Here is a 12,397-nt window from a genome sequence, read left to right as displayed (position 1 = left end):
GTTTGTGTCTGTGTGGTCCTTTGTTAGAAAAAGGAGGAAGAGTGCTGACGAGTTACATAATCACACTGAAGACACACACACGGTTGTAGGTAAGATTGTTATGAGTAAAGTCCAGTACACTTGTCTGTCTTTAGGTGAAGGTGTGGTCTTATACAGATCTGTAGAACAAACACACACGGTTGTAGGTAAGATTGTTATGAGTAAAGTCCAGTATACTTGTCTGTCTTTAGGTGAAGGTGTGGTCTTATACAGATCTGTAGAACACACACACACACACACACACACACACACACACACACACACACACGCACACGCACACACACACACACACACAGGCCTTTAGAACAAACAGTGACTCAGTCACACTGAAAGACTCTGTACAGTTCAGCGTTATTAAATACATCAAAGATGTTCCTGACTGTACCTGGTCTTTGCCTTTTTCAGCTCACTAACAGTAGTATAGGTAACCCTATCCCTAACAGTAGGACAGGCTGCATGCAGGGCACAACTGGAGAAGTATAAAGATTAAGTATATTAGACAAACTGAATGCCCATATATCTCTCTGTTGGGTGTTCCTGTCTATATTCACCTGACCTCGTTAATCAAACTACAGCTATTAGAAGTGAACTGCCTTCATAACTATATATGGACAAGATCCAAAACATTACCACCCTCTCTCCCTCTGTCCCTCTCTCTCTCCCAGGTAGTTAGTTAGGTCATGTGATCTAGCAGGGTAAAGGTGGACTATAATTCTGTTCCGCTGACTGATTCGACTCTGACAGCCACTCAGCGAAGTGCCTCAGACGCTTTACCCGACTAAATTTCCTCCCAGCCGGCCTCAACTTGACTGGGACCCCAGCTGCCATGTCCATCATCCGGAAGAACTGGTCGGCTCTGTCCCGGTAAGAGCTGGTTTACACCTGATGTTCACCAGATGTATATGCGTGCTGTTTTGCCGGTTGTCTAGCCCACATTTTCCGTACTGTAAATATATGTGCTTTACTTTGTAACTAGCTGAAAGCTAGCTAGTTGGAGTCAATGTGTATCACCGCCTGGTAAAGAAATGCACAACTTGAAAATATTGAACGCATGCAGTACACAGAACGCACCGCAGCCTAGTGCGGCGCCCCCAATGTAGCGTGTTGGACTGCTCTATTGACAATGAATGACTTCCACCAGAACGCACCGCAGCCTAGTGCGGCGCCCCCAATGTAGCGTGTTGGACTGCTCTATTGACAATGAATGACTTCCACCAGAACGCAAAGAGTTTGATGTGTCTGGTGGGCATGAGGCTTTAGTTTGTGGTGACTTTCTGTCAGGATTTTAACGATAACCGATAGCCTACAATTCATTTATAGTAGAGCTGCGCTGCGCGCTAATAGACACCTGTTTTCGCTGTGAATCATACATCAATGATGATTTAGATGGTTAGAACAGAATGTTGTTTTGTTTTTGTAAATAGTGAATGGTCTTCCGAGGTTTGTGACTGCTGTCGTTGATCATGATATTGATAAGGAAAGTGAAAGCTGATCAGATGACGGATCGGATTGAGGTGGATGTTGTGTGGGTCCTGTGATGTTGCTGTTGTTAACCCCCTAAAGTCAGTCGAAGCTAAAGATACCTGGATGAGATCCGTCTCAATCCACTGCATCCACCCATGTAGTGCTTCTGCATCTGCGATGAAAGGTGACGGCGCTAGAGCAGTGTCTGACCCTCATAGGCTTCGTGGGACTCGTCTGAAGTCGGTATAGCCGATCTGCCAACTTCTGTCTGTAGCGTCCCAACAGTTTGGGATACATACTAATAACCCTAAAACCTAAAGCCTCTATGGAAAGGTGAGACTCTCACGAACACTGTACATGATGGTTGTTTTGCTCTAAGACGCCCACAGGCCCCACAAGACTTGTCTGAAGGTCCCCCAGTAGCAGTTGAAAAAATTAGTGGACGTACAGTATATATGGTGACTCGACATGTAAAAACAATTATAGTCTTGATATGTCTTAGATATAGGACAGACACTTCAGAACAAACTTCCCTTCCATTGTTTTGCTATCTGATGTTCCATGTAGTGAATCTGTTATTCAATGCGTTTTGTATGGGCTAATAGTAGTAAGGACTATCTGTTATTCAATGCGTTTTGTATGGGCTAATAGTAGTAAGGCCAAATCATCAAATTGTTTTTCTTTAATACTTCAAGGGGTCTTAAAATTGTAAATCAAATAGCAAAATTATCCTTGGTATGACCTTCTTAAAACAATTCCATATTGTTTTTTAGACCCCTCCCCCCCACCCCGGCTTAGACTCTTATGGATGAATGTGATTTTGAGCATGGAAGCACAACACACGTCCACATCAACACAACTACCAAGATCTCGGTTAAAACTTCTGACAATAACCCCTGATTGTAGAGAGTCTGAGTTTGAGTCAAGAGATGCCCCGAGTCTGAGTTTGATATGATGTTGACGGGAGTTTGAAGAATTCCCAAACTCTTATCGGTCGGTCCTATCCCGTTTCTGTCTCTGTTCTGTCTGTGGTCGCTGTTCATTAGAACATTGGTTTAGTTCAGTCTAGTCAGGGACATTAGTGGTAAAGAAAGGCACATGTGGGAAATGTTAAATGAAGCTGAGATCCTTGATAAGGTGTGCCTCAATCGGGTCGATAGGAATTAGAACTAGGTCTCTAGGTCTTACAAGTACCATCTTAGACAGCATGTCACAGAGTACCATCTCAGACAGCATGTCACACAGAGTACCATCTCAGACAGCATGTCACACAGAGTACCATCTCAGACAGCATGTCACAGAGTACCATCTCAGACAGCATGTCACACAGAGTACCATCTCAGACAGCATGTCACACAGAGTACCATCTCAGACAGCATGTCACACAGAGTACCATCTCAGACAGCATGTCACACAGAATACTATCTCAGACAGCATGTCACACAGAGAGCACCCTACAAAGAGAGTTGTTGTCCCTAACCCTGTCATCAGCTGTTCATACTACTGCATCTTCATACAGATGATTTATGAAGCATGTTGTGGTTATAAAGCCTTATTTAAATCTAATGAGAACCTCAAAAGTCCCTGTAGTAGCCTAGGTCACTAGTGTTAAACTGTGTGGGTCTGTGTAGGCTTGCCCGCCAGTGGACAGTGGAGGATGAAGAGGAAGTGGAAAGGGAGAGGAGGAGGAAGGAGAGGAGCTATAGCAGCACTGACCCCGACAATGACCTTTCACCTGGAAACGACCTTTCACCTGGAAACGACCTTTCTCCCCGACACACCCCCGGAAACCAACCCACCAAAGACAATGCTCCAAGCATCACCAGGTCAGAGGTCAAACACCTGTTATCACACGCTCACACACAGGCACACACACACACTTCAAAGTGCGTTTTTCTCTGTAGAGATACTAGGGAGAACAGCAATTCATTATTTGTGTGTATTACAGCGCGGAGATGCTCCAGCTGGACTTTGAGGAGATGCTCAGTGTTCGAGACGAGAGGAGGAGGAACAGACACATAGAGACTCTCAGACGACAGAAAGGAGAGGAGGAGGGGAGAGATGGAGGGGAGGAGGAGAGAGAGGGAGGGGAGGAGGGGAGAGTGGAGCTATTGGGTGATATGGAGGAAGGGGGGAGACAGACACCTCCGAAAGACACCCCCATCCAACCTTCACCCTCAACCCCACCCTCATCCATATCTTCACCCATACCCTCAACCCCTACACCTACCAACCCCTTAGAAAGACAGGTGAGAGGGAAGGAGGGCTCTATTTTGATGTGTGTGTTTGTGTGCATGAGTGAGTGTGTCAGTAAGGACAAAGACTGTCTTTGTGTGTGTGCGTGCGCACGTGTGTTTGTGTGTGTTAGTAAGGACAGAGTGTGTGAGTGTGTGTGAGTAAGGACAGAGAGTGTGTGTGTGTGTGATGGTAAAGACAGTGTTAGTACTGTATGCAATGTATAACCTAGTGTTGACTCTAACCACTACCATACAGGGTGTGTACCTAGTGTTAACTCTAACCCCTACCATACAAGGTGTGTACCTAGTGTTGACCCTAACCACTACCATACAGGGTGTGTACCTAGTGTTAACCCTAACCCCTACCATACAGGGTGTGTACCTAGTGTTGACCCTAACCCCTACCATACAGGGTGTGTACCTAGTGTTGACCCTAACCCCTACCATACAGGGTGTGTACCTAGTGTTAACTCTAACCCAAACCCCTACCATACAGGGTGTGTACCTAGTGTTAACTCTAACCCTAACCCCTACCATACAGGGTGTGTACCTAGTGTTAACCCTAACCCCTACCATACAGAGTGTGTACCTAGTGTTGACTCTAACCCCTACCATACAGGGTGTGTACCTAGTGTTGACCCTAACCCCTACCATACAGGGTGTGTACCTAGTGTTAACCCTAACCCCTACCATACAGGGTGTGTACCTAGTGTTGACCCTAACCCCTACCATACAGGGTGTGTACCTAGTGTTAACTCTAACCCAAACCCCTACCATACAGGGTGTGTACCTAGTGTTAACTCTAACCCTAACCCCTACCATACAGGGTGTGTACCTAGTGTTGACCCTAACCCCTACCATACAGGGTGTGTACCTAGTGTTAACTCTAACCCAAACCCCTACCATACAGGGTGTGTACCTAGTGTTAACTCTAACTCTAACCCCTACCATACAGGGTGTGTACCTAGTGTTGACCCTAACCCCTACCATACAGGGTATGTACCTAGTGTTAACTCTAACCCAAACCCCTACCATACAGGGTGTGTACCTAGTGTTGACTCTAACCCCTACCATACAGGGTGTGTACCTAGTGTTGACCCTAACCCCTACCATACAGGGTGTGTACCTAGTGTTGACTCTAACCCCTACCATACAGGGTGTGTACCTAGTGTTTACTCTAACCCTAACCCCTACCATACATGTTGTGTACCTAGTGTTAACCCTAACCCCTACCATACTGGGTGTGTACCTAGTGTTAACTCTAACCCTAACCCCTACCATACAGGGTGTGTACCTAGTGTTAACTCTAACCCTAACCCCTACTATACAGGGTGTGTACCTAGTGTTAACCCTAACCCCTACCATACAGGGTGTGTACCTAGTGTTAACTCTAACCCCTACCATACAGGGTGTGTACCTAGTGTTAACTCTAACCCTAACCCCTACCATACAGGGTGTGTACCTAGTGTTAACTATAACCCTAACCCCTACCATTTGTTAATAATCTACTCCATTAACAGACGGGACCTTTCTCCTTACCCCCTGGGGAACACTTTCAGCCTCGCACACGCCTACAGATTGACCCATGTACACACACACACACACCTGAGAGGGTAGAACTCTGCGAGGTCTCATTGTGCCAGACTAACTGGCTGTGGTTTGATTTGATACGATCCTGTTGGTTGAGAACTCAGACTGCTCTCTTCTTTAACCTCACCCTCTGTTCAGCAAAATGAACTTATCCTCAAAGAGCTTTTACTTTGTTTGTATTGTGTTGCTTGATAATGACTGCATAACGGCTGTTCTATCGGAATACAGCTACTGTAAGTTACTAACTAGAACAGGCCTGGAATACAGCTACTGTAAGTTACTAACTAGAACAGGCCTGGAATACAGCTACTGTAAGTTACTAACTAGAACAGGCCTGGAATACAGCTACTGTAAGTTACTAACTAGAACAGGCCTGGAATACAGCTACTGTAAGTTACTAACTAGAACAGGCCTGGAATACAGCTACTGTAAGTTACTAACTAGAACAGGCCTGGAATACAGCTACTGTAAGTTACTAACTAGAACAGGCCTGGAATACAGCTACTGTAAGTTACTAACTAGAACAGGCCTGGAATACAGCTACTGTAAGTTACTAACTAGAACAGGCCTGGAATACAGCTACTGTAAGTTACTAACTAGAACAGGCCTGGAATACAGCTACTGTAAGTTACTAACTAGAACAGGCCTGGAATACAGCTACTGTAAGTTACTAACTAGAACAGGCCTGGAATACAGCTACTGTAAGTTACTAACTAGAACAGGCCTGGAATACAGCTACTGTAAGTTACTAACTAGAACAGGCCTGGAATACAGCTACTGTAAGTTACTAACTAGAACAGGCCTGGAATACAGCTACTGTAAGTTACTAACTAGAACAGGCCTGGAATACAGCTACTGTAAGTTACTAACTAGAACAGGCCTGGAATACAGCTACTGTAAGTTACTAACTAGAACAGGCCTGGAATACAGCTACTGTAAGTTACTAACTAGAACAGGCCTGGAATACAGCTACTGTAAGTTACTAACTAGAACAGGCCTGGAATACAGCTACTGTAAGTTACTAACTAGAACAGGCCTGGAATACAGCTACTGTAAGTTACTAACTAGAACAGGCCTGGAATACAGCTACTGTAAGTTACTAACTAGAACAGGCCTGGAATACAGCTACTGTAAATTACTAACTAGAACAGGCCTGGAATACAGCTACTGTAAGTTACTAACTAGAACAGGCCTGGAATACAGCTACTGTAAGTTACTAACTAGAACAGGCCTGGAATACAGCTACTGTAAGTTACTAACTAGAACAGGCCTGGAATACAGCTACTGTAAGTTACTAACTAGAACAGGCCTGGAATACAGCTACTGTAAGTTACTAACTAGAACAGGCCTGGAATACAGCTACTGTAAGTTACTAACTAGAACAGGCCTGGAATACAGCTACTGTAAGTTACTAACTAGAACAGGCCTGGAATACAGCTACTGTAAGTTACTAACTAGAACAGGCCTGGAATACAGCTACTGTAAGTTACTAACTAGAACAGGCCTGGAATACAGCTACTGTAAGTTACTAACTAGAACAGGCCTGAAATACAGCTACTGTAAGTTACTAACTAGAACAGGCCTGGAATACAGCTACTGTAAGTTACTAACTAGAACAGGCCTGGAATACAGCTACTGTAAATTACTAACTAGAACAGGCCTGGAATACAGCTACTGTAAGTTACTAACTAGAACAGGCCTGGAATACAGCTACTGTAAGTTACTAACTAGAACAGGCCTGGAATACAGCTACTGTAAGTTACTAACTAGAACAGGCCTGGAATACAGCTACTGTAAGTTACTAACTAGAACAGGCCTGGAATACAGCTACTGTAAGTTACTAACTAGAACAGGCCTGGAATACAGCTACTGTAAGTTACTAACTAGAACAGGCCTGGAATACAGCTACTGTAAGTTACTAACTAGAACAGGCCTGGAATACAGCTACTGTAAGTTACTAACTAGAACAGGCCTGGAATACAGCTACTGTAAGTTACTAACTAGAACAGGCCTGGAATACAGCTACTGTAAGTTACTAACTAGAACAGGCCTGGAATACAGCTACTGTAAGTTACTAACTAGAACAGGCCTGGAATACAGCTACTGTAAGTTACTAACTAGAACAGGCCTGGAATACAGCTACTGTAAGTTACTAACTAGAACAGGCCTGGAATACAGCTACTGTAAGTTACTAACTAGAACAGGCCTGGAATACAGCTACTGTAAGTTACTAACTAGAACAGGCCTGGAATACAGCTACTGTAAGTTACTAACTAGAACAGGCCTGGAATACAGCTACTGTAAGTTACTAACTAGAACAGGCCTGGAATACAGCTACTGTAAGTTACTAACTAGAACAGGCCTGGAATACAGCTACTGTAAGTTACTAACTAGAACAGGCCTGGAATACAGCTACTGTAAGTTACTAACTAGAACAGGCCTGAAATACAGCTACTGTAAGTTACTAACTAGAACAGGCCTGGAATACAGCTACTGTAAGTTACTAACTAGAACAGGCCTGGAATACAGCTACTGTAAATTACTAACTAGAACAGGCCTGGAATACAGCTACTGTAAGTTACTAACTAGAACAGGCCTGGAATACAGCTACTGTAAGTTACTAACTAGAACAGGCCTGGAATACAGCTACTGTAAGTTACTAACTAGAACAGGCCTGGAATACAGCTACTGTAAGTTACTAACTAGAACAGGCCTGGAATACAGCTACTGTAAGTTACTAACTAGAACAGGCCTGGAATACAGCTACTGTAAGTTACTAACTAGAACAGGCCTGGAATACAGCTACTGTAAGTTACTAACTAGAACAGGCCTGGAATACAGCTACTGTAAGTTACTAACTAGAACAGGCCTGGAATACAGCTACTGTAAGTTACTAACTAGAACAGGCCTGGAATACAGCTACTGTAAGTTACTAACTAGAACAGGCCTGGAATACAGCTACTGTAAGTTACTAACTAGAACAGGCCTGAAATACAGCTACTGTAAGTTACTAACTAGAACAGGCCTGGAATACAGCTACTGTAAGTTACTAACTAGAACAGGCCTGGAATACAGCTACTGTAAATTACTAACTAGAACAGGCCTGGAATACAGCTACTGTAAGTTACTAACTAGAACAGGCCTGGAATACAGCTACTGTAAGTTACTAACTAGAACAGGCCTGGAATACAGCTACTGTAAGTTACTAACTAGAACAGGCCTGGAATACAGCTACTGTAAGTTACTAACTAGAACAGGCCTGGAATACAGCTACTGTAAGTTACTAACTAGAACAGGCCTGGAATACAGCTACTGTAAGTTACTAACTAGAACAGGCCTGGAATACAGCTACTGTAAGTTACTAACTAGAACAGGCCTGGAATACAGCTACTGTAAGTTACTAACTAGAACAGGCCTGGAATACAGCTACTGTAAGTTACTAACTAGAACAGGCCTGGAATACAGCTACTGTAAGTTACTAACTAGAACAGGCCTGGAATACAGCTACTGTAAGTTACTAACTAGAACAGGTCTGGAATACAGCTACTGTAAGTTACTAACTAGAACAGGCCTGGAATACAGCTACTGTAAGTTACTAACTAGAACAGGCCTGGAATACAGCTACTGTAAGTTACTAACTAGAACAGGCCTGGAATACAGCTACTGTAAGTTACTAACTAGAACAGGCCTGGAATACAGCTACTGTAAGTTACTAACTAGAACAGGCCTGGAATACAGCTACTGTAAGTTACTAACTAGAACAGGCCTGGAATACAGCTACTGTAAGTTACTAACTAGAACAGGCCTGGAATACAGCTACTGTAAGTTACTAACTAGAACAGGCCTGGAATACAGCTACTGTAAGTTACTAACTAGAACAGGCCTGGAATACAGCTACTGTAAGTTACTAACTAGAACAGGCCTGGAATACAGCTACTGTAAGTTACTAACTAGAACAGGCCTGGAATACAGCTACTGTAAGTTACTAACTAGAACAGGCCTGAAATACAGCTACTGTAAGTTACTAACTAGAACAGGCCTGGAATACAGCTACTGTAAGTTACTAACTAGAACAGGCCTGGAATACAGCTACTGTAAATTACTAACTAGAACAGGCCTGGAATACAGCTACTGTAAGTTACTAACTAGAACAGGCCTGGAATACAGCTACTGTAAGTTACTAACTAGAACAGGCCTGGAATACAGCTACTGTAAGTTACTAACTAGAACAGGCCTGGAATACAGCTACTGTAAGTTACTAACTAGAACAGGCCTGGAATACAGCTACTGTAAGTTACTAACTAGAACAGGCCTGAAATACAGCTACTGTAAGTTACTAACTAGAACAGGCCTGGAATACAGCTACTGTAAGTTACTAACTAGAACAGGCCTGGAATACAGCTACTGTAAATTACTAACTAGAACAGGCCTGGAATACAGCTACTGTAAGTTACTAACTAGAACAGGCCTGGAATACAGCTACTGTAAGTTACTAACTAGAACAGGCCTGGAATACAGCTACTGTAAGTTACTAACTAGAACAGGCCTGGAATACAGCTACTGTAAGTTACTAACTAGAACAGGCCTGGAATACAGCTACTGTAAGTTACTAACTAGAACAGGCCTGGAATACAGCTACTGTAAGTTACTAACTAGAACAGGCCTGGAATACAGCTACTGTAAGTTACTAACTAGAACAGGCCTGGAATACAGCTACTGTAAGTTACTAACTAGAACAGGCCTGAAATACAGCTACTGTAAGTTACTAACTAGAACAGGCCTGGAATACAGCTACTGTAAGTTACTAACTAGAACAGGCCTGGAATACAGCTACTGTAAATTACTAACTAGAACAGGCCTGGAATACAGCTACTGTAAGTTACTAACTAGAACAGGCCTGGAATACAGCTACTGTAAGTTACTAACTAGAACAGGCCTGGAATACAGCTACTGTAAGTTACTAACTAGAACAGGCCTGGAATACAGCTACTGTAAGTTACTAACTAGAACAGGCCTGGAATACAGCTACTGTAAGTTACTAACTAGAACAGGCCTGAAATACAGCTACTGTAAGTTACTAACTAGAACAGGCCTGGAATACAGCTACTGTAAGTTACTAACTAGAACAGGCCTGGAATACAGCTACTGTAAATTACTAACTAGAACAGGCCTGGAATACAGCTACTGTAAGTTACTAACTAGAACAGGCCTGGAATACAGCTACTGTAAGTTACTAACTAGAACAGGCCTGGAATACAGCTACTGTAAGTTACTAACTAGAACAGGCCTGGAATACAGCTACTGTAAGTTACTAACTAGAACAGGCCTGGAATACAGCTACTGTAAGTTACTAACTAGAACAGGCCTGGAATACAGCTACTGTAAGTTACTAACTAGAACAGGCCTGGAATACAGCTACTGTAAGTTACTAACTAGAACAGGTCTGGGCAATTATTTTCCATGGAGGGTCATATTAGAATATATTTTTTGCCATCGTGGGCCAGAATCATATTACAGGATTATACATAATGTGTCTGACTGTGTTGACAGATATATATCTACTGTAAATCACATCCAGATATGCAACTTACTTTAGTGTTTTAACATGCACAGAAATAAACCACATCCAAGTTCTCCTTTTGGTAGGTCTTTTCATTATGAAGATCTAGGTAAAAGTACACTGCACATTCAGCACCACGGACAGAACTCTTGTTAACGGTAATGCACAAAAACACAAGGAGAGAGAGCTCAATATCACATTTAAACTACTCAATCAGTGTGAGAAGTGAAGTCTCTGATGGGCATTGACTATTTTATTTGCAGGATTACTGAGAGGTGAGAGTCAGTAAGATATGATCTGTGCCTTGACTTGTTATATTTCATCACTGAAAATGTCTGTTCACATACATAGGTTGACCCAAACAGTACAAACATCTTCTGAGCATGACTCCTAATCTTTGGAAAGCTTTGTTCATCGAGAGACGCATAGAAGCTCTTCAGTGACATTGTTTTGAATAGTTCTCCAATCACTGCATCAGACTGAAGATCGATAAGCTCAAGTTGCAGGTCAGTGGGAGCGTTATCCACATTGAAGGTGAAAGGAGAGGAAACCAACAGCATGTCATTTTCCAACGCTTTGAAATCCTCAAAACAATGAGAAAACACACCATTCAAAGCACACAGCAGCGATGTATACTTCTCCCGCTGGTCATCTGATAGGGAACAGACTAGTAGTGTCGGAAGGTGGGGGAGATTGTTGTCATCTGATAGGGAACAGACTAGTAGTGTCGGAAGGTGGGTGAGATTGATGGCTTCTACTTGACAGGTCAGGAGTAGTAATTTTCCCTCCTTGAAGGCTTTGACAAGGCTGTACATCTGATGTGCAAAAATGTCCTTTCCTTGTAGTTTGGAATTCAGTTCATTCATGAGGGCCATAATGCCCACAGTGAAGGCAAAATCAGACAACCATTCTTTATCTTGCAGTTGAGGGAAATCCACATTTTCCTTTCATTTTCCTTTCATTCTCTGACTTCAGGTCCCACACCCTTTAAAGCACCTTCCCCAAACTCAGCCATCTCATGTTTGTTTGGTAAGGGAGATCTGCCTGACCCGACTCTGTCTCTTCCAACAGTGAGACAAACTACCTGTGGTTTAAAGATTTTGCTCTTATGAAGTTTACCACTTTAGTGACTGTATCCACAACATGGCTCATTTTCAGAACACATTAACAGAGCACCTCCTGATGAATAATGCAATGCAGGAAAATAATTGTCTGATCTGGGTTCAGCTCAGCTACTTGATCTTGTATCCTTTTCAAAACGTTTTTTCCTGTTAAGTTTGGGCACCCAACAGTGGTCACACAGGATAACTTTTCAAAACTTCAGTCCCAGCTTTGCCACACGTTTATTAACCTACTCCAATAAACATTTCCCTGTGGTTGTGCTCTTCAGTGACTGCACTGAAGCAAGCTCCTCTGTAATTTCAAAGTCTGGGGTTATGCCTCGTAAGATTATAAACAACTGAGCCGTGTTACGTGCATCACTGCTCTCATCTAGGGCCAAGGAGAA

At 43.1% G+C, this 12,397-nt stretch overlaps 1 protein-coding gene across 1 annotated transcript in view; it reads left to right on the top strand.

Annotated features, from left to right (window-relative positions):
- Positions 1–267: 267 nt before the first annotated feature.
- The window catches only part of lad1 (ladinin), a 65,285-nt gene continuing 53,155 nt past the window's right edge, over positions 268–12,397 (top strand). Inside the window, exons 1-3 of the mRNA XM_036989158.2 lie at positions 268–903; positions 3,135–3,329; positions 3,452–3,752. Of these exons, the coding sequence (XP_036845053.1) occupies positions 866–903; positions 3,135–3,329; positions 3,452–3,752 (534 nt within the window). The 5' untranslated portion in view covers positions 268–865. The remainder of the gene's footprint in view (positions 904–3,134; positions 3,330–3,451; positions 3,753–12,397) is intronic.

The sequence above is a fragment of the Oncorhynchus mykiss genome, chromosome 9 (assembly GCF_057628025.1).
Source record: "Oncorhynchus mykiss isolate SJ-2025 chromosome 9, ASM5762802v1, whole genome shotgun sequence".
In the NCBI taxonomy this organism is placed as follows: domain Eukaryota; kingdom Metazoa; phylum Chordata; class Actinopteri; order Salmoniformes; family Salmonidae; genus Oncorhynchus; species Oncorhynchus mykiss.
The sequence above is the reverse complement of the archived record's forward strand: the minus strand, read 5'-3'. Positions and strand labels throughout refer to the sequence as shown.